Consider the following 22,778-nt stretch of genomic DNA (forward strand, 5'->3'; position numbering starts at 1 on the left):
GTTTTCCTCGTCGCCTGACATTCTGTCCCAAAAGGTACAGCAGCAGTTCGAGAGGCAAAGACTTGCAACTTAATGTGAGAGATCCCCTCTCTCTGAGTTTACTTCTCCAAATCAAATGTTCAGACGTTGATAAAGAAACAAAGGATTTATTGAAGACATCAGGAGATGAGACAGGCACAGGTAGCAAGTTGCAAGTGAGGGGCTAACCGGGTTTACAGAATATATTGACTCCAGGGCACTGGGGCACTGGGGTTCACACTTATTGTTATGGGAAGTTACAAGCTTGGCATAATACAAAACATCAGACGAGTCCCAGGAAGTCTGGTGAAGCTATCACACTTCCAAGGCCGCATCGGCCTGAGGGAGTACTGACAGGAAGAACAGCGGGGGGGAAGATACTTGGGGCAATCAGGCCTGGCGCCTGAGACCAGAAGGTGTGAACTGCTTTTACGAGTTCACTGATAGCAGGTGATGGGAAGCAGAGACACATAAACAGAGACCCTCACAGTTAGACTGATATTAAACACTATTAACTATATTAAAACAACACAAAAGCAAGTGGCCCTTTTGTTTTTAGATGCTGAGAAGGCATTTGACAATCTTTCTTGGAATTTTCTCCTGAAAACATTAGAAAAAAACCAACTGTGGCCAAAAGTTTATTACAGTAATTGAAGGAATTTATTTGAGGCAAAATGCAAGACTATTAATCAATAGAAGCCTCACTGACAGCTTTTAAATTGAGAAAGGCACAAGACAAATATGTTCCTTATCCCCACTGCTATTTAATCTTGCTATGGAGGTAGTAGCTAATAAGATCAGATCAGATCTTTCTATTGTTGGCTTGAAGTATGAGGACCAAGAATACAAGATTCAGAGCTACGCGGATGACGTGGTTTTAATATGTTAACATCCACGGAATTCTCTACAAAGTATCAAGTCGCAAATTGAGTGTTTCAGTTATTATTCTGGTTACAAGCTTAACAAACAAAAAACCAAACTAATGTTGTACAATGTGCAAAATGAAGAGAAGGAAGAACTTGTGGCCACTCTACAATGCTCCCTTGCTAAAAGAAATGTGAAATATCTTGGAATTTACATACCAACTGAACTACTATATGACATGAACTATAAACCCTTACGGGATAGAATTGAAAAGGACTTGGACAGATGGAACAGACTTCAGATTTTGTGGCTGGGCAGGATTGCAACTATTAAAATGAACAAACTACCTAAGATTAAAAAAAAATATTTCAGACACTTCCTATACATCTTAAAGACTCCACTATTAAACAATGGCAACGACTAATTAACAAATTTGTATGGATAGGTAAAAAACCAAGAATTAGATTCAAAGTTTTACAAGATGAGAAAAAAAGGTGGACTGGGTCTACCAAATCTGAAATTGTATTACCAAGCTGCTTCTTTAGTATGGATTTTAGACTGGATTGTCCAACCTGAAGACAGAAAGATCCACTTAGAAAAAGCTTTCATTGTCATCTATGGAAAAAAGAGATAAAGACAACAGAAACCACCGCTGTTCACGATTTTAATATGTTTAATCATTTTCTTAAAGTCTGGGGCTCACTAAAATCAAATCTCAGTCCTTACCCACCAACCCACCAACAATAATGTCACCAACAGAAGCATGCATGGACTTTTCTACCAGAAAAAAATGATTATATAACTTACCGAGATCTGATACTACAAAACAGAAAAGTGAAGACACTTCAGGAGTTACAAAATGAAAACAAAAACGTCTCTTGGTTTCTGCACCAGCAAATTGTGCACAGAATGAAGAATAATTGTTTTGTTGGAGGAAATCCACGAGAACCAACAGAATTTGAACTGATAATAACTAAACCACAAGACCACTGGCTGACAAAATTCTACCACCTTCTTTTGGCATATGATACGGAGATGGAACAAGTTAAAATATGTATGATTAAATTGATGCAAAACTTTGGAGAAATGATACCGATGAAACAATGTGAACTGCTATGGACTAAAGAAATAAAATTTACATCTTCCCAATCCATTAGAGAAAAGTGGTAATAGATGTTTTACAGATGGTATCTATCTCCAAAAGATCTTCAAAAAATGTATAAAGCAAATCAAGCTAACAGTTGGAAATGTTCAGATACAGCAGGAGCTTTTTTCCATCAACAGTAGACCTGAACAAAAAGCCAAAAAAGTATTGGCGGAAAATTCACAGAGAAATGCAGACAATATTGCAAGTCAATTTCGAATTAGAACCCAAATATATGTTATTGGGCATAACCCCCCCCCCCAAGTGAATTCTACTAATATAGAACTTTATCAATATGGAACTTCGGCTGCCAGAATCGTCTACGCAAGATATTGGAAATCCAATATAATACCAGCTGCTACAGAATGGAGCAGTAAACTCTTTGATTTTGCATTAATGGTTAGACTAACCCACTTATTAAAAATGAACCCAATAGATGAATTTATGACAAAATGACAACCTCTATACGACTATTACTCACATGCCATGAATATTTATTAAAAATAAGTTTAGAGAATTAACTTACTAATCACTTAGCGAGTAGGGAGGTCGTTTGGAATTTCCTCCGTTGTGCACGGGGTTGGACTAGATGACCCTGGTGGTCCCTTCCAACTCTATGATTCTATGAGTGTCTATAACAATGGTTATATGCTTAAGACGATTGATGCTAGATTTGATGATAGTTTAGACTGTAATGCTTGGAAGCAGAATTAGATTTGATTTTTTCCCTTCCTTCCCCTTATTTCCCTTCTTATTTTCTGTATTCCCTTATAAAAATAATAAAAAATTTTTTTTAAAAAAAACGGAGATCACAGCCAGCAAGTTCATCTTTTTTGAAGAAGCAAATGTGAATATAACCCGCTGAAGCGGGGTCAGTAACAGATCACACCAGCTCTGGCAGAAGCATTTTGCCTGGGTCCAACTTTAGTATTCCCTTTTGTAAAGTCAAACTTGTAAATCCTCCAGCTTTGATAAAGCTATATTCTTTGCAATTAGAGTTGCTCCATTGGCTCTGAATGCCATGTTAGGTGTTGCTCTGTGCCCTTGAAATCTGTGTTGTGACAGGCATCCTCTTGGAGAGAGATTCTGCTGCATTTGTAGTATTTAAGGACTGCAAAATGCAAGTCAAGATTTGTTACTTACTCATCCAACCCTGGTAAATTAGGTCAAGCTGAGTTTTTGTGCAAATTCCTCTATGTAAAGCAGTACAAATTAAAGCTGAAAAGAAATACCTTCTGTGCTATTTAGCAAGTGTGATAGGAGACAAAGAAAAGAGCAAGAGTCCAGTAGCACCTTAAAGACTAACAAAAATATAGGAGACAAAAGAAACAATGTGGATCTTCCTAATGGCTAAACCTTACCTTTGCATAAAATATGCTCCTGAACTTGCAAGGATAATGCATATACTGCTCACAAGGTGGTGCTAGAAAACAGTTTCTGCTTCCTCAAAAAATTGTCTTGCTTGATGACATCATTTTTTATTCTAGTAAGCCACTTTGGAGGGTGGCCTTGTGGTACTCACAATCTTTGGCATAAAGGAGCTAGGCAGCCCCCTGCTTGCCTTCACCATCTGTTAGTGTTTGCCCTCAGATCATGAAGATTGCTTTTAGTCAAGTTTTCTTACAGCCAATCATTAATTTTTTAATATAATTTTTCATGAATTTTTCTATGTAACAAGTAAGCTATTGCCTGTCATTATATTTTGTGGCAATGAATTCCAAGTAAATTATATGTGATGTGAAATAGCACTACCACAGTTTATCCTGAACCCACTGCTGTTTACCCAGTGGCAGATAACAGTGTTGCTTACCTGTAAGTGTTGTTCGAGTGGTCCTCTTTTCAGGCACACATGGGAACTATGCATGGACAGGCCAGCCATGGAGACATTTAGAAAGCTTCGCTTTTAGCCCAGCAACAAGGATTGCTCCCCCTCCCCTCTGGCAACGGTCCTTCCCGCCCTTTCAGACACATGATGGAGGGGCAGGGAGCATCATTCCCTCAGTTCTCCCTCTGCCGCCGCGGTACCCAGACCCACCAGGCAGTGAGTCAGCCCACAACGGGGAAGGAGGGAGGGATGTGTGCCAGCAAAGAGGCCCACTCAATGAACAACAGTTACAAAAGCAATACTGTTTTCATCTTCGTGGCCTCTTTGGAGTCCCACATGGGAGATTAGCACGCTCACTTACTGTGAAGGTGGGTGTGGAAGCTCAACACCGCTTTCCCCACAGCAGCATCCGCTCCAGCACTGACGTCCAAGAGGTAGTGCTGGATGAACGTTGAAGGCGTGGACCACGTTGCAGCACAGCAGATGTCCTGCAGATCCACATGGGAGGCAAAGGCAGCCAAAGAGGCATGAGCCCTGGTTGAGTGCGCATGGATTGGAAGCGGACACGGCTTTCCCACTTCAGGATAGGCCCCCTTAATGGCTGAAACCACCCACCGGGACAATGTCTGATTGGAGACACTCTTACCCTTTTTGGGCCCCGCAAAACGCACAAATAAAGACACATCCTGCTAAACTGACGTGTGCAATCTAAATAAAACAATAGCGCCCTCCTGACATCCAGCATATGTAGGGACCTATCTACCTGAGATTGCGGGTCAGGATAAAACACAGGCAAAACAATATCCTGGGACATATGAAAATTGGACACAATTTTGGGCAAGTGATCTAAGCCGGGCCTCAGGACCACTTTGTCTTTGTGAAATTTAGTAAAAGGGACATCATGGCATAGAGCCCTCAAATCCCCACCCCTACGGCCGAGGTAATGGCCACGAGGAAGGCAGTCTTATAGGATAGAAGGTCCAAGGGACAGGAAGCCATTGACTCAAATTGGGCCAGAACCAAGGATAGATGTCATTGAGCCACAGAGGGCTTCACCAGAGGATACATATTATTCAAACCCTTAAGGAATCTTGCATTGCGCGTGTGAGAATAGAGAACCCAAGTCAAGGCCCACATGGAACGCTGAGATGGCCACCAGGTGGACCTTAATGGATGTATTAGAAAGGCCCTCATCCTTGAGGGACAAAAGGTAATCAAAAACCCTGGCCAATTGTAAGCCAGTGGTTGCCAATTCCAGGACTGCATTACCTGGAGACACGTGTCCCCGCCACTCTAGACGGAAGTCAAGCCCAGACGCCATGGACAGACTCCCGTACTAGCGAGAAGGAAGAACCAGAGGGAATCCATTTTCTCTGACCCAGTCTCCGACAAGCTGTCATTTTGCAAGAGATGACCTGACACGTACGCAGTCATTCCCCTCCCACCCCTCCATCTGCATGATTAACGAACCGTCGGAAGCCTCCCTGATATCAGCAGCGATCAAATCGCCCCTCTGGCATTGCGAAAGGATGCTCCCAGACACAGTTGTTCTCTCCTTTTGTCTCCTGTCAAATAAACCCATCAACAATCGTCTCCTGACCCTCCCGGAATTACGCAAGCCATAGGTTTTAGCTTACCTGTCTCAATTGCCCCCCTGACACACCTTAGCAGCCAACCATTAAGGTTTCATTCACCTTTTGTGAATGAATGGGAACCACGAGGGGATAATCCCATTCTCCCCACCCCAAAAAGAGTATAACTGAGGTTGCTCTCAGCCATAAGCAGCTTCTCCCCCCCACCACTTGCTGCCACTCTGCCGGTTTGAGTGGAGCAATGCTCTGCCACGCTTTCCCTCCCGCCTTGCTGGTCAAGCCCCGGGAGCCGCCATCCCCATTTTTCTCTTACTTTTAGCTGCATGGAACCTCGGATGTCCCCTCTACAGGATCAGGTGAAGTCACCCCCCTTCAAAGGGAAAACTGCCACATTGGCGAATGTCTCTACTCTACCACCTTTTATTCTCTAGGCTCTGTGTGTTTTGTAAGAATCTGCTTTGTTCGTGTGTGAACATATAATCAAGTAAACACCTTTTTAACCAAATCCACTGCCTCTGCCTTATTTTTGAGGGTCACGCTACGGACAGTGGTAGACACAGGCTTAGATCCTACAGTTATGCCCATTGCCGGTTATTGATTTGCTAATTCCCCCATATAAGTATTCATAATCGAGCATTTTGGAACAGGTATCAAGGGCGATGCCATTAGCAGTCGCCCATTGAGAAAAAACAAGTCCACTTGGCATTCTAAGGCCTCTAGTGGAGGGTTTCCTAGAGGACAACAGGACCTCAGACTGCTGTAGGATGAGCCAGGCAATCAGGTGTAGGGAGGGCACATCGTGATGACGAACGCTGCCCATCGACAGAAGGTCCTTGTGCCGAGGGAAGTGTAGGAACCGACCCTTCTTCCACAGAAGTGGGAACCATGGGCATTTTGGCCAACAGAATGATGACAGCCTGCTCCTGGTGTATCTTTGCTACTGTCCTTCCCAGCAGGGGGAATAAAGGAAAAGTGTACATGAGACCGTTCCCCAAATGGATCTGGAATGCGTCCCCTATGGACCCTGGATCTCCTGCTGCCCTGGAACAGAAGGTGGGGCATTTGTTGTTGAGGGACGTGGTGAATAGATCTATGCTTGGAGTGCCCCATTGGGCAAAGACGGGCGAGATACATGTGCTGTATCGACCACTCGTGGTGCGGGGCAGCACCCTGACTGAGGACATCTGCATCTACATTGGAGACTCCCGCAATGTGCATGGCAGAAAGGGACACATAGTGGGCAATGGCCCATTTCCATACTGCACAGACTTTTTGCAAAGGGCCGTGGAGCCAGTGTCCCCCTGCTTGCACAGGTAATACTTTATGGCAGTGTTGTCAGTGGCCACCATGATGCTGGAGCCAGCAAGAAGTTTTGAAAAAGGAGCAATAGCGGATCTCACTGCTTTGTGCTCCAATACATTAATATGCATCTTTGATTCTGCTGTAGACCATCTCCCTTTTACAGATAGTTCTTGGCAGTGTGCCCCCCAACCCCCAAAGGAGGCATCAGCAAACAGTTGAAAATCATGCGATGAAACCCCAAAGTGCATGCCCTTTAAAAGGTTGGCAAAGTCCAGCCACCAGTGTAGGGACTTGGTGACTCTCCGGGGAATGGACAACTTGCGCCATTGTGGATCCACATTGATCTTGAAATTGTGAATAAGCCAATTTTGCAAGGTTCTCATGAAGAGTCTGCCCAAAGGCACCACAGCTGTAGTGGAGGCCATAAGTCCTAGGAGCTTTTGCACCTTCACCACAGGTTGGTACCTGGAACTGATCAATTGAGAAACCAGGCAAACAATGGAATTAACTCTAGATTGGAGCAAGAAGGCCTTGCTCACCTTAGAATCCAAAATAGAACCTATAAACTCAATAGATGGAGAGGACACCAAGCTGGACTTAGCAAGGCCTAGCTTTTGTAGAGTGTTAAGCACCAAGGCAACTTGGGTGGTCAATGCCTGGCAGGAATCTATTAAGAGCCAATCATCTAGATAAGGGTAGATAGTACACCCCTGCAAGGTCAGATAGGCCACAATCTCTGATACCACTTTAGAGAAGACCCATGGTGCTGTGGAAAGGCCAAGGGGCAACACTGTGTATTGATAGTGTTCCCTGTTACAGAAGAACCTGAGATATTTCCTACAATGAGGGGGTATGGAAATATGAAAATAAGTATCCTTGAGTTCAAGGACTGCGAATCACAGGTTTGGCTGAAGGAGAAGAAGGATCTCTGGTATGGACAGCATCCGAAAGGAGTGGGCCCTTATAAAGTTGTTCAGAACCCTTAGATCCATGATGGTCTCTTTCCTCCATCCTTCTTGTCCACCAAGAAGTAACAGGAATAAAATCCCTGGTGGACCTCATCAGGAGGTAATCGAATGATGGCCCCCTTCTCAAGGAGGGAGCGTACTCCATCACACAACTGAGGGGGGTCAAGTCCTCGAGGGAGGAGAACCACACGGAGGAACAGTGTAAAACTCCAAGAAATAACCGTTTTTAATGATAGAAAGAACCCAACCGTCAACAGAAATGCAACAGCAATCAGCAAAGAACAACTTTAACCTCTCAAAAAAGGTCACATTGGCAGGCACAGCAAGTTAATCAGAGGATTTTTTGGAATAGGAGGAATAGTCAAGGGATCTGCTGCCCTTCTTGCCGCCTCTTCTTGGGCTGGTAATGCTTGGACTGTTGTTGAGGATAATAGGGCTTGGATGAGCTCTGTTGAGAGTAACCATAAGGCTGAAACCTGTAAGGCCTAGCTTGGTAACTTTGCTGCCTATAAGGGAGCCTCTGTTTGAAGGAGGTGGGAGGATTGGGCTAAGTAATGCCAATGGTCTTAGCAGTAATTCTGTCTTTCTTGATGGTGTCAAGCCACTGGTCTGTATTTTTATTGAAAAAGGCTTTGCCATCAAAAGGCATATCCTCTACTGATTCCTTAGCATCACCAGAGAGGTTCGATGAGTGCAGCCATGGATGCCGGCGAAGGACAATACTGGCAGCCACTGTTCTACTGGCTAGAAAAAACACAAGACCTATGCTGACAAGAACTGAGTAGATAAGAACAGCACGTGGCTCAATCACAATAAATACAACTAGAAAAATGTATGGTACAAAAACATTTGTTCATGTTCATATAATAACCAAAAAAATAGTAAACATCAAACCAAATACACCAAAGCAATATTTCAAAAGGAATTCAAGTTCATTCCCAGTTCATAGGAGAGTCCAATGTAAAGTTCATAAACCAAAAAGAGTCAAACCCGACTTCCATGAAGAAAAACTCCTATGAAACCCAACTTTCCCACGATGGCCGTGCTTCAGACCGACCGTCTCTCCGGGGAGAATGCAAGGAAGGCTCCAATAATAAATCAAAAGACGACACTTCTAGATAAGTGGTCGTTTCGCCTGATTGGCTTCTTCAGTTGTACTTAATATCCATAAATTCTTCAGTTATACTTAATGTCCATAAATCATATTTTTTCACGGGGCATGTAGCCTCTAAGGATACATTAAAAGATGCATTTGTTATGAAATTACATTATTAGTGAAACTTAATAAATGTACACATTTACATATAACAATCTTACCCCATATGGGGTAAGAAAATATTTTTTTGAAGGATTGTTATATGTAAATGTGTACATTTATTAAGTTTCACTAATAATGTAATTTCATAACAAATGCATCTTTTAATGTATCCTTAGAGGCTACATGCCCCGTGAAAAAATATGATTTATGGACATTAAGTATAACTGAAGAATTTATGGATATTAAGTACAACTGAAGAAGCCAATCAGGCGAAACGACCACTTATCTAGAAGTGTCGTCTTTTGATTTATTATTGGAGCCTTCCTTGCATTCTCCCCGGAGAGACGGTCGGTCTGAAGCACGGCCATCGTGGGAAAGTTGGGTTTCATAGGAGTTTTTCTTCATGGAAGTCGGGTTTGACTCTTTTTGGTTTATGAACTTTACATTGGACTCTCCTATGAACTGGGAATGAACTTGAATTCCTTTTGAAATATTGCTTTGGTGTATTTGGTTTGATGTTTACTATTTTTTTGGTTATTACATGAACATGAACAAATGTTTTTGTACCATACATTTTTCTAGTTGTATTTATTGTGATTGAGCCACGTGCTGTTGTTCTTATCTACTGTTCTACTGGCAGCATCAGCAATGTGTAGTGCCAACAAGATCTGGTATTTGCCCAGTCTAGAACCCTCCGTCAAGAGGAACTTCCCCTCCTGAGATTTGTCAGGGGGCAAAAAGGACAGTAGGTTAGCCACCCTGTCCCATAAGAACATCTGGTACCTCCCCATTAGGGAAGAGAAATTAGAGACGCTTAGGCCTAGGGCCCCCGCTCACTAGCATGGCAAACCAAACCCTCCTGGCCCAATAAGGGGCTATAAGGATGCAATGTGGACAGTCCACCTTTATTTTCACTAGGACCCTGCTCAACAGGGGGAATGGGGGAAACATGTATAGAAACATCCCTCTCTAACTGATCTGGAATGTGTAGCCCAGGGAGTGCCTCCCAATGGCTGCCCTGGAGCAATACCAAGGACATTAGGCATTGTATTGAGTGGTGAATACATCGATGCCCGGTGTGCCCCAGACCTTGAAAACACTTGCAAGATAGATGTGAGTGATAGACCATTCATGTTTGGTTTCAAACTGTCTGCTAAGTGTATCCACTATTATATTGTCTTGCCCTGCCATATGGATGGCAGTCAAATCCATGCCGTGTAATATCGCCCACTGCCCTATCTTTGTGGCCTCTACACAGAGAGCAATGGACCCCGTGCGTCCTTGTTTTGTTATGTGGAACTTGGCAGCCATATTATCCGTAGCCACTTGCACTGACTTCCCCTTGACCAGAGCTGCGAAAGAAACAAGAGCATATCTGACTGCTCTGAGTTCTAATAAATTGACATGCTTTTTTGCCTCAAGGGGAGTTCATAAGTCCTGCACATGTAAACCCTCACAATGTGCCCCCCACCCAGTGAGAGAGGCATCAGTACCCAAGGAAACCTGGGGAAGCAGAATTTGAAATGGGATTCTTTTTGAGAGATCTGCCTCAGAAGCCCACCAGTCCAATAACCTGACCACTGATCTGGGGACAGACAGCACATGTTCTGGGAGTCCACATTCAAAGTACATTTGTGTAAAAACCAATTTTGCAGTGGTCTCGTGAATAATCTTGCCCAGCTAATCACTGCTGTTGTGGATGACATCAACCCCAGAAGTTTCTGGATGGAACAGGATGATTGGAACCTATTATGGTAGAATTTAGAGACCATGTTTTGGATAGAACGGATACGTTGAAGGGGTACATATGCCCTGGCATCCACTGCATTCAAAACTGCCCCAATGAATTTGATATTTTGAGTAGGTTCTAACTTAGACTTTTCATAGTTGATAACAAAGCCTAGTGACTTCAGTGTCTGGATGGCATGATCGACCTGGCTATGTAGTGTGTGGGCAGAGTAACTTACAAATAACCATTCATCCAAGTACAGCCTATCAATGTCAGGTGGGCAACTGCTGCTGCCACACATTTCGAAAACACACAAGGTACCATGGCCAACCCAAAAGGGACATTAAATTGGTAATGATGTTCCCTACAAACCTCAAGAACTTCTTATGTTCCCTGCGAATGGTGATGTGGAAATATGCGTCTTTAAAATCAACAACTGCAAACTACATCCAGAAGGGGAATGACCTCATTCAGCGAGAGCATTCGAAACTTCCTGATATTAAGGTATTTATTAAGACCATAATAGGCTGTGTGCCTCCCTTTCTTATTTATAAGAAAATAGCGGGAGTAGTACCTGTTGTTTATATCCTCAGGGGGAACCTGGGCAATAGCACCCTTGTCCAGTAGTTTTTGTACTTCATCTCTAAAAAGACTTGGTGGGGCAGAGACCATTCTGGGAGGAAGGGATGGAGGCACAGATCGAAGTTGCAACACATAACCAGATTTTATTATATTGAGAACCCACAAATGCATTGTTACCTCCTCCCAACCTGACAAGAAAAAGGACAAACAGTCCTTGAACATTGGTTGCACAGCCAGTCATGCCATCTTCCCTTTAGACCTCAGGGGCGAGTTTGCTCCCTTACGAGCTCTTGCCCTTGGCTGGAATTTCTGCTCTTGTGCTGGGAAACACAGGCGGTAGTTTGGCTGTTGATATTGGCCCCCGTGTTACCTATATGGTCTACGGTACTGTGATGCTTGCCTAGGAAAATACCTTTGCTTATAAGCCGTCTGCGTCTGAGGGGTAATGCGACTTGGCATTTGATTAATTCTTCCGAAGCCTGTCTAAGTAAGGGTCCGTCTGATCACTCAATAACGTCAGGCCATCAAACAGCATGTCCTCCACTCGAGCCCAAGTGTTGTAAGGGAGGGCAGAAGCCCTCAACCAGGAATGACAGAGCAGGACTACAGAGGAGGCTAACACCTTACTGCAGCTATCAGCAACGTGTCTGGAGGCACTGATCTGCTGCTTGCCCAACTTCATCCCTTCTGTTTGCAGGACCTTGGCTAGTATTTTCTTGTCCTCTGACAATAAAGCTATACATTGGGATATCCTGTCCCACAAGAAATACTGGTACCTGCCCATAATCATAAGGAAGTTGGAGATTCTAAGCCCTAGAGCACTGGATGTGTACATCTTCCCATCAGATCCAATTTGCGCCCCTCCTTATCCTGGGGGGATGAATGGGAGCCCCCTTTAAAAAGACTTGGGAGGGCTTCCACTAGCAAAGAAGCTAAACAAAAACTCACACCCTTCCTTTTTTAAATTTTCCACCTGTTTGGCAGAAGAGGTCATAGAAACTGGTTTAGCCCAGTTGGTATGGAGCACATCAAATACTCCCTTGACCAATGGCATGGCCATGGGCTCTTGACCAGCTTTGTAAAGCACATTCAGAATAGGATCCACAGGGGCTTCCTCCAGGGTCCTGTACTTTAAATTAAGGGCCTTAGCCATTCTAATTAATTGCTCCAAATACAGTCAGATATCATCAGAATGAGCAAAAGGAGCAGAGTCCCCAAAAAGATCTTCTGGAGGCTGGGACATCACAACAGACTCTTTGTCCGAATCACGGTGCAGTTCATAGTCCTGCTCCGAGTGCAGAGGCTCATCCATCCAAGGGCCCTGGTGACCAGAGGTGGAAGGTTGGTAAAGTTGGGATGTTGAGGTGTCATCCTTATAATACCTCCCTTTAGCCTGAGGTGAACCATCTCTATAATAACAATGAGACAGATGCACGGTGAGCAGAGGAAGAAAAAGAGCAGCATCAGCATCTGGAGCTCCTTTCACAATCTGGTGTGGGGGGGGGGGGAGAAAAAGCTCTCTTGCCTCTTCGGGTTGGGACGTCCACCACTTCATCCTATGATGAGCAGCCGGCCCCCAGGATGGTGACGGCGTCCTAGGCCTGGCCTGAAGGTCTCTGGCTGGGACTGCTCCGGTGCTGATGATCTGCGCGGCTTTCCAGTGGGGAGGTGCTCTGGTGTCAATCGCGCCTGACTCACCCGTCTCTCGGCGAACTCTGTCGTGATGCCTCCCTCTCCAAAGGGGAAAGCTCCCGGTGCATTGATGGTCTTGGAGCTGAAGGGGAGTGCTCCCGATGACGAGAAGAGTCGCGCTGAAGGGACGGAAATGGCTCATGCGACCGACATCGATCACACAGCTCCAAAGGCGACTCTAGGCTGTGTCAAGGGGATCAACCCCTAGGTGATGCTGAAAGGCTCTGCCTTGGCGACATGCTCGGCGGTGACGGAGTCCCACGGGACCTCGGAGAGACAGTTCTCCGGCCCTGTTCCTGCTCAGCCAATGGATGGATTGGCGAGATTGCAGGTGAACAATGAAGCAACACCTCCTGCGCCGGAGCAGGTAAAGCCTTCTTTTTAGCCTTGAGGCCTGATTTTGAAGTACCCTCTTTAGCCCGCTTCTTCACCTTCTTAGTGGGTGGCTCGGAGAAGGCACAGTTAGGCCCCATGCCCCCCTCCACAGATGTTGTTGGGGCTAGGGTAGACACCACTGAGGGTGATTTTTCTGCCCGGGGGGTCGCCTCAGGGGTAGTAGGAATCCCCAATGATCTTTCCCATAGAGAGGCTTTAAGGCAGGCCACATGTTCTAGCCGTGTCTTTGGTGTTAGCAGGGCACATGCCTTACACTTCGAGGGGACATGGCTTTCTCACAAACAGTGAAGAGATTCTGTGTAAGAGTCATTCTTAGCCATTTTGCCATCGCATTTCTTACATTTTTAAAAAAGTGCCCCTCTTTTTGCTGAATCTTCCATCACCTCAGAAATTGTAGAACAAACAGACAACATTGGTTCTTGTAGGTTATCCGGGCTGTGTGACCGTGGTCTTGGTATTTTCTTTCCTGATGTTTCGCCAGCAGCTGTGGCAGGCTGCCACTTCAATGTTACTCCTCTGAAGATGCCTGCCACAGCTGCTGGCGAAACGTCAAGAAAGAAAATACCAAGACCACAGTCACACAGCCTGGATAACCTACAAGAACCAATGAACTCTGACCGTGAAAGGCTTCGACAATATTTTAAACAGACAACACTTCTTCTCTCCGTGGCGGCAGGAGAAGAACTGAGGGAAAGAGCGGCCCCCCTCAGTCACGTGATGGTTTATGCAGGAAGGCTGTTGCTACCCGAGGGGAGGGGGAGCGCTCTCGGCTGAGCCGACAATACTAGAAACCTATAAAAAAATCTCCATGGCTGGCCTGTGCACATGCAGTCTCATGTGGGACTGCACAGAAGTCACACAGATGAACTGTGATAGGCCCAAGGTCACCCTGCAGATTTCATGTGTAGGAGTGGGGACCAAACCCAGTTCTCCAGATTAGAGTCCCCCACTCTTAACCACTACACCATACTGGCTCTTGTGATTGTTAATTTAATTAACTAAAAATATAAAATTATGCACGGTTTGGAGAGAATGGACAGGGAGAAGCTTTTCTCCCTCTCTCATAATACTAGAACGCAGGGTCATCTGCTGAAGCTGGAGGGTGAGAGATTAAAAACTGATAAAAGGAAATATTTCTTTAAACAACGTGTAAATTGAGGAACTCCATGCCCCAGGATGTGGTGATGGCTGCTAATTTGGAAGGCTTTAAGAGGGGAGTGGACATGTTCATGGAAGAGAGGAGTATTCATGGCTACTAGTAAAAATGGATACTAGTCATGATACATACCTATTCTCTCCAGCCAGCTATATTAGGTGCTGTGAAACACAGGCAGGATGGTGCTGCTGCTGTTGTCTTGTTTGTGGGCTTCCTAGAGGCACCTGGTTGGCCACTGTGTGAGCAGACTGCTGGACTTGATGGGCCTTGGTCTGATCCAGCATGTTCTTAAGAGTGTCTGTACTCAAACAGGCCTCAGAAAGTCACACTTCACCTTTCTGACTCTAGTTCTCTGCACTTGAAAGTCAGGCTACATGCTAAATTAGTCCTTGGGTTTGGCACAATCAGGGTTGTACTAGGATCTGGGTTCAAATCTACAAATTATAAAGAAGCTCAATGGGTAGCTGGGGGCCAGTCAGAATCTTGACCTAGCCTTCTTGAATAAGATATAGAGGAATTACCATATATACAGCTCTAAGCTCCTTGGAGGGAGGATAGTACAAAATATACTAGATTTAGATGTTCATAGGGATCGGTTGTATTATAAATTAAGCCCCAGTGGTACTGTTAGTGACTTGGGGGCTAGCAATACCACGGGGCCTGGTCACTTGGGCAACAAATCAGCTCTCCATACTGAGCAAAATGATCTTGCATGCCACAATATTAAAATAGTTCACAGGGCCATGGTCCCAACTCAAAGCAGCCCTGGGGGATGCTATTTGCCCCATTGAGGGGCTACTCATATCATTTGTCAGAACAAATTCAGCTCCACCATGGGAATTATTTGGCTCAGGAGAACAGCATGTGGTGGTGGTGGGGAAAGGCTGAAGCCCCTTCTCCCACCTGTTCTGTGGTCCCAATCCAAATTAGGGACCTTGTGCACTTGGGAAATGATTCTAAGCAGTACGATATATGGCTGATGGTACAACAGGCAAGTCATGGGAACCTAGTCTTGATTCTCAAAAAAAATCTCATCCAGTCTGTACCTAAGCTTCAAGTATTCTCTGTTAACTGCTCCAAAGAGAGCAGCACAGGTGGCTAAAGCTGCCACATTAAAAGATTAGGGCAGGATCAAGTCATACAGTTATTAACCTATATATTACAATACATAGGAAACATTTTAACACAACATAAACCAACATGGGGGTCATGTTAAGATTTACTCGTCCAGCAAGCTTTACCATAAGCTCAATGGAGGAATTTCCCCAAACTTTACAAACCAGAATTGCAAAATATTGGCAAGAGGGAACTTTATAGGAAGAACCAGGCTGGTTGAGTATTTTTAAAATGTAGTACATTCACCTTTACCCATGGAGAGTCCTTGTTAAAGACACAAAGATTATAAATACAAAAAAAGTGGTATGATCAGATTGCAATGGATACATTAAGAGCACCTCTACCACTGAACACATTTGTACCAGAATCTAGTTAAGTTAAAATCAACCCAAGCTAGGTTTCCAAAAGCTGTAGGTGATGGCCATACAATTAAAACACTGTTTGGTATCATATTTATTCAGTGCCCTCCTGTGCTGTATAAATCAGAACCTCAGATGTACAGCAGTGTGTGTCCACACTATGGAACACTGGATTTCAATTTTTCAAATGACTGAGTTCTGAGTATACTCACTTTAAAAAGAGATACATCATTGGTTTCACTAAAAATAGACTAACCAAAGGAGTACAAGTTTAGTTTCAACACGCACCATTTCCTTGTACCATGGATTGGCACTCGTTTCCCCCAGGATTACAGCTATTGTTTGAAATGAGATTACTGCTGGTGCAAAATGCATCCTATCCTTTCCAACCACAACCCACAAATGAAACAATAATGGGGTGCTTTGAACAGATGGTGGCAGCTTTCTAGCTACAGAAAACAATTTCCAAAACAACAATTTCTTGCAGTTTTCCTACAAACATGCTGAATGGGTTCTGCCAATTAGTCCCCTACAATAAATGTGATATGGCATTACTTTATAGTGCACAGTAAAATTCAAATAAAAACAGTTCTACTTAAAACAGAAGTATACAGTTGATCTCAGTACACAATGCAGCTGGGATAGTGAATGAGCAACTAAGCATTTTATTGTAGCTTTGCTTAACTGGACTGTAAGTAGACTCAGAACGAAATTTCATTTCAGCATTGGAGAGGCAAAAAAGTTGCCCTGTCGTCCTAGGCTGGTTACAGACTTGCTTTTGCTTGAAAATCTGAAGAGGAAAAAAAGAGGAAAGATTCAGTAGGATATCCGTAGAACATGTCCTAGCATTTACTTTGTAAAAGAAAACAGAGTTGCACTTACCTGTAACTGCTGTTCATTGATGTCTTCGGTGCAGACACACATGTGGGACTGCACCTGCGCGCAGGCCTACCGCCGGAAAAAAACTTATTAGCCTTAAGCCTCAGACTGGGGATGCCCCTCCCACCTCAGGCGGGGCTGGTCTTCGCGCCGGAATCACCCGCATGCTGCTGGGCGGGGCATCCCCCTCCCTCCTCAGTTCCTTGCCCGCCGCCGACCAAAGCCAAAGCAGGTAAGTAAGGTGAACATGTACTAACATCTATTATCTTTTTCTTTTCTTATTTTTAGGTCAACAGCGGGGTCGGGAGGGATGTGTGTCTGCACTGAAGACATCAATGAACAGCAGTTACAGGTAAGTGCAACTCTGTTTTCATCTTCTGTCTTCGGTGCAGCCCCACATGTGGGATTTTGAGTAGCTTACCCATGAGGAGGTGGGGTCGACTGAGAATAACGACTGAAGAACTGCTCTGCCCACTGCTGCATCCTTTCTGGCCTGCAGGTCGAGTGCGTAGTGCTTCACAAATGTATCCTCGCTCGCCCACGTGGCTGCTTTACAGATCTCACCAATCGGGATCCTTCTGTGGAGAGCGGCAGACGAACCCTGTGTCCTAGTGGAATGAGCCCTGATCTCTAGGGGACATGGGAGTTGTGCTTGAAGGTAGGCAATCTTGATAGCAGAGACCACCCATCGTGCTATGGATTGGGCAGATGCTGGGGAGCCCTTTTTGGGGCCTTGATAACAGACAAACAGTGCTTTGGACTTTCTAAAATGTTTAGTTCTGTCAATATAATAAAGAATGGCTCTTTTCAAATCCAATGTGTGAAGTGTCTTTTCTGCCCGGGAAGTTGGGGAGGGAAAAAAGACTGGTAGGATTAAATCCTGAGCTAAATGGAAAGCAGAAATGACTTTAGGTTTGAACCTGATACTGGGGTGAAGGACGACTTTGTCCATATAGACTCTGAGGAAAGGGTCATCCACACGTAATGCCGCTAACTCTCCCACTCTTCTAGTTGAGGTGACCGCAATCAGGAAGGCTACCTTGGCCGATAGGAATGAGAAATGAACCTGGCCTATGGGTTCAAAGGGGCTCAACATAAGATTCGCTAATACCAAAGACAAAGACCATTGGGGGGTTAACTTGGGAGTTGGGGGGAACAAGTTAGTAAGGCCCTTTAAAAACCGCTTGGACAAGGGGTGAGAGAAGGTAGTATAGCCCTCTACCCTGTCGTGGAAGGCTGAAATGGCTGCGAGATGGACCCGCACCGAGGAGACCGAGAGGCCTCTCGTGGTCAACTCTAAAAGGTAGTCGAGGACCTTGGGGAGTGGGCACAGAAAGGGTGAATAACCCTTGGACTCTGACCATGACCGAAATCTTTCCCATTTTATATCGTAACAGTAGCGAGTCGAGGGTCTCCGAGCCTGCAAAATGACCTCTTGAACAGATTGGGAAAGGCCTACATGCGAGCGGTAAAGACCCTCCATGCTGTAAGATGGAGTATCTCCACGTCGTGGTGAGCCAGGTTGCCCCAGCGAAGGAGGTTCGGATGGCAAGGCAGGGTCCTGCAATTTCCCTTGGCTAGATGTGTCAGCTGGGTAAACCAGATCTGTCGCAGCCACCGAGGGGCTATTAAGATGCAGTCGGTGTTGTCCACTATCAATTTCCCTAAGACTCTCGCTAGAAGAGGGAAAGAGGGAAGGCATAGAACAGGGAGTTGGTCCAGGTGATTTGGAAGGCATCTCCCAAGGAATCCGGATCTCTCCCTGCCAGAGAGCAAAACCTCTCCGCCTTCTTGTTGTCTCTGGTGGCAAAAAGGTCGATTTGAGGGAAACCCCAAGACTGAAAAATGGGCTGCAGGAAAACATCCTGTAGTTCCCACTCGTGATTGGTAAGAAATTCCCTGCTGAGGGAGTCTGCCCACGTGTTGTGTACTCCAGCTATGTGGATGGCTCTTAAGTGTATGTTGTTTGCTAGGGCTAACCCCCAGACCCTCTGGGCTTCTCTGCAAAGGGGGATGGAGCCTGTCCCCCCTTGTTTGTTGATATAGAACACCGTACAGGAATTGTCTGACTGCAGGAGTGTTCTGGAGCCACAGAGGATATCTGTAAAGGAGGTAAGTACATAACGTACAGCTCTTAGTTCCAGCATGTTAATATGTAGAGAGGCTTCTCTATCGCTCCATCTTCCCTGGATGGAATGGCATCCACAGTGCCCCCCCAACCCTCCAAGGAGGCATCAGTCGTGAGGGTAAACTCGGGAGTCCAATAGACCAGGGGTACGCCCCTCAATAGGTTAGGTTCAGAGAGCCACCACTCTAGCGACCTAAGAATCGTTCTCGGGACAGAAAGTCTGTGCCACTTAGAGTGACGGGAGAAGTCATATGCCCTTATAAACCAATTTTGCAAATCCCTCATGTGTAGACGAGCGAAGGGGGTGACCGCTGTGGTTGACGCCATGAGTCCCAACAATCTCTGGATAGAGACTATCGGTTGATGTCTGCACCGCATGAAGTGATGAGCCAAATTCTTGATGGCCAGCACCCTCTCCTGGGGGAGGAAAGCTCTACCTGCAGGGGAGTCTAATACTGCTCCAATGAACTGGGCTTTTGGGGAGGGATCCAACCTAGACTTTTTTAGGTTGACCTTAAGGCTCAGCTTGTCACAAGTGGTCAGGACCAACTGTAGATTGGTGGAGAGGGCATCTGGGTCAGCGGCTGTGAGGAGCCAGTCATCGAGGTAAGGGTAGATAGTACAACCCTGGTTCCTAAAATAAGACATGACCACTGCAGTGCATTTTGTGAAGACCCTGGGGGCTGTTGCAAGACCAAAGGGGAGGACTGTGTATTGGAAAAATTCTGAACCATAGCGGAACATGAGGAATTTTCTATGTTCAGGGTGAATGGACACGTGAAAGTATGCGTCCTTAAGGTCTAAGACCGCAAACCAGGTGCTGGGTGTGATAAGCTCCATAACAGAGGGTAAGGAGACCATCCTGAACTTTGAAATCCTTAAACATTTATTTAACAATCTGAGGTCAATGATGGGTCTGGATCCCCCATCTTTCTTCTCGACCATGAAGATTCGTGAGAAGAAATCAGAACATGGTGGAATAACTCTTTGAACTGCACCTTTTTGGAGGAGTTCCTCTAGTTGGGGTGCAAACTCAGGAAACGGGTTATCACCTGCTAACAAGGCAGGGGAACAAACTGGGGTAAACTTGAACTCCAGGCGATAGCCCTCAGAGATAACTTTTAGAACCCAGAAGTCTGAGCATATGGTACTCCAGGCCTCCTGGAACTTAGCCAGCCTGTCCAGGAAAGGAAGTTCCTCTGGGCAGGTCTGGGGAGATAGTCAGAATTTTTGGCCAGATTGTCTCTGGTCCTTGTGCTGGACATTGGGGCTGTGCCGTGGTTTGAAGGACTGTTTGCGCTGGCTTTGCTGACTGGACTGATGAAATTTTCCCTGTGTAGGATACGGCTGGAACCGTTGGTAACGTTGGCATCTGGGAAAGGAGGATGAGCTGAAGGTCTTCTGACGGAACTGAGCCCTGTCCCGTTGTTGGAATTGGAAGGGTTGAGCTACTCCCAAGGATCTAGCAGTCTGGCGATCTTTCTTCAGGTTGGTGAGGAACTCATTGGTGGAGGACGCGAAGAGTGTGTCGCCTTCAAAAGGGAGGTCCTCAATGATGGATCTTGTGTCCATTGGGAGAGCTGTGGAGCGGAGCCATGCATGTCGCCTCAGAGTAACGGCCGAAGCCATGGTTCTGGCTGCCACATCTGCAGCGTGCTTGCCCACATTTATCTCGTCTTGATAGGCGAGTAGCCTCAGATTGGATAAGGTGCAAGGCATTTCTGGATTCTTCTGGGAGAAGCTCGATGTGAGGGGCTGCCTTTTCCCATAGGAAGAGTTGGTACCCCACCATAATGGTTTGGTAATTAGCGATGCGGAAGCTTAGGGCTGAAGAGGTGTAGGTTCTCCTTCCTAGTTGATCTAAACGCTTGCTCTTTTTGTCCGCAGGTGTGGAGTGCAGGCCCTGTCTTTGCTTGGATTGCATTTTGCTCGCTACTATGGAGGAAGGAGGGGGGTGAACCAAAAGAAACTCAGCTGCTTCCGGCTTAATCCTGTAAAGATTTTCAATCTTCTTTGAAGACGAGGGTGATGAAGCTGGCTTCTTCCATATTGAGCTAGCAATCTCAGAGAGGCCCTCCAGGACTGGGAAGGCAGCAATCCCTGGAGAGTCGGGGTACAAGCGGCTGAGGATCTTGTCCTTCGGCTTGTTGTCAGCAGTGGAGATGTTAATATCAAGGGCCTCGGCCATCCTAATCATTTGCTCAGTCCTGAGCTTCAAGTCCTCTGATGGAGATATGGCCTCTGTATCGCCTACCAGTTCATCAGGGGATGGTTCGTAGACCTCCTCAGAGCTCCCAGGGGAGCCTCTGGTTTCTGAGTCGCCTCGTTCAGATCCAGGTCTGGGGGATCTCTGAGATAGTGGAGTAAGAGGAGGGGGCAGTTGAGATGTTCTCAGGACAACTGGTTCCCCATGTGCAGCCATCTGTCTGAACCTGCAGAATTCTATCCAGTCTTTAACTAGATCTGGAGAGAGGGAGGGGGTGGAGGCCAAAGGTGGAGGTTGAAGGATTTGCTGTGGTACCGATGGACTCGGTACCACGATCGTCGGATCCGGGAGCGTAGGATCCGAGATCAGGAGGGGGTCCTCCGCGGGATCCAGTTCCAGGTCGGAGAAACACTGAAGAGGAGAGCCGGAGTGGAAGGATGGTGTCCTTGTCTGGAGACTCGGATCCGGGGTCTTCTGGACGGGCGCGGACCTCTTAGGCGCCGAGCGGCTGGAACCGGAGGGCTTGTCGTGGTGTTTGGTCTTATATTTGTGCTTCTCGGGCACGTGGGTTGGATCCGTCGACTTTGGTGCCGAGCTGGGACCGGGTGTCGGTGCCGAGCGTACGGAGTGCGCGCCTCCCGGGGTTCTGGAGCCCGCGGATGGGGAGGGGGCGGAAAGAGCCTTCTTCCAAAGTTCGGCGTTCAGCCGGTCCGCGCGAGCATTGCGGGAGCGGGTGGAGAAGCCTTGACAAATTGCACATTTTGAGACGTTGTGCCCCTCGCCCAAGCAGCTTAGGCAAAGCTGATGCTGGTCGGAATGTGGCATCTTTGCAGAGCATTTCATGCAAAGTTTAAAAGGGGTCTTGGGGGCCATCGCGGCTCTCGGTGCACAGACGAGAGGACCGGGATAGAGAAGGGCTCCCCGTATATTTATAGATTGTTCCTTTTACATCCTTTAGTTTCAATATTTTTTATTTTATTTTATTTATTTTTTTGCGAATAGCGGGAAGGAGGAAGCCGGCCAGGAGGGCCCAGACGGCAACCAAAGACTTACGAACTTGTAGAAATAGTAAAGCTGAGGTAAGGCGAAAAGCTCCTAACTTGGCGGCGGCAAAAAAGGGAGGGGGATGCCCCGCCCAGCAGCATGCAGGCGATTCCGGCGCGAAGACCGGCCCCGCCTCAGGTGGGAGGGGCATCCCCAGTCTGAAGCTTAAGGCTAATAAGTTTTTTTCCGGCGGTAGGCCTTCGCGCAAGCGCAGTCCCACATGTGGGGCTGCACCGAAGACAGAAGATGAACAGCCTCCTTTTTGCATATTTACCAACGTTTGTCAAGTCCTCCCCCAACATTTTTTCTTTTGTTGACCATCCCACCTGCTTTGCAATTCAACTGCTCACACTGTCCAAAGTAAACACAGTAGAAGACATTGAGGAGAGTGTGAATAAGCTCATGACCTTCACACAGACACCTGACTGAGCCCTTCCCTTCTCCCCACCCCTCACAACCAAGGCTACTTTAATACCCAAGTGTGCAGCAAGTTCCAGTAGATCCACATGCTCCCAGACTG

General features: G+C 46.1%; 1 protein-coding gene across 1 annotated transcript in view; it reads right to left on the minus strand.

The window, feature by feature from the left end:
- Positions 1 to 16,703: 16,703 nt before the first annotated feature.
- RACGAP1 (Rac GTPase activating protein 1) overlaps positions 16,704 to 22,778 on the minus strand; it is a 54,928-nt gene continuing 48,853 nt past the window's right edge. The window contains exon 16 of the mRNA XM_056855790.1: positions 16,704 to 16,791. Within this exon, the coding sequence (XP_056711768.1) occupies positions 16,716 to 16,791 (76 nt within the window). The 3' untranslated portion in view covers positions 16,704 to 16,715. The remainder of the gene's footprint in view (positions 16,792 to 22,778) is intronic.

This window comes from Euleptes europaea, chromosome 1 (genome assembly GCF_029931775.1).
Source record: "Euleptes europaea isolate rEulEur1 chromosome 1, rEulEur1.hap1, whole genome shotgun sequence".
In the NCBI taxonomy this organism is placed as follows: Eukaryota; Metazoa; Chordata; class Lepidosauria; order Squamata; family Sphaerodactylidae; genus Euleptes; species Euleptes europaea.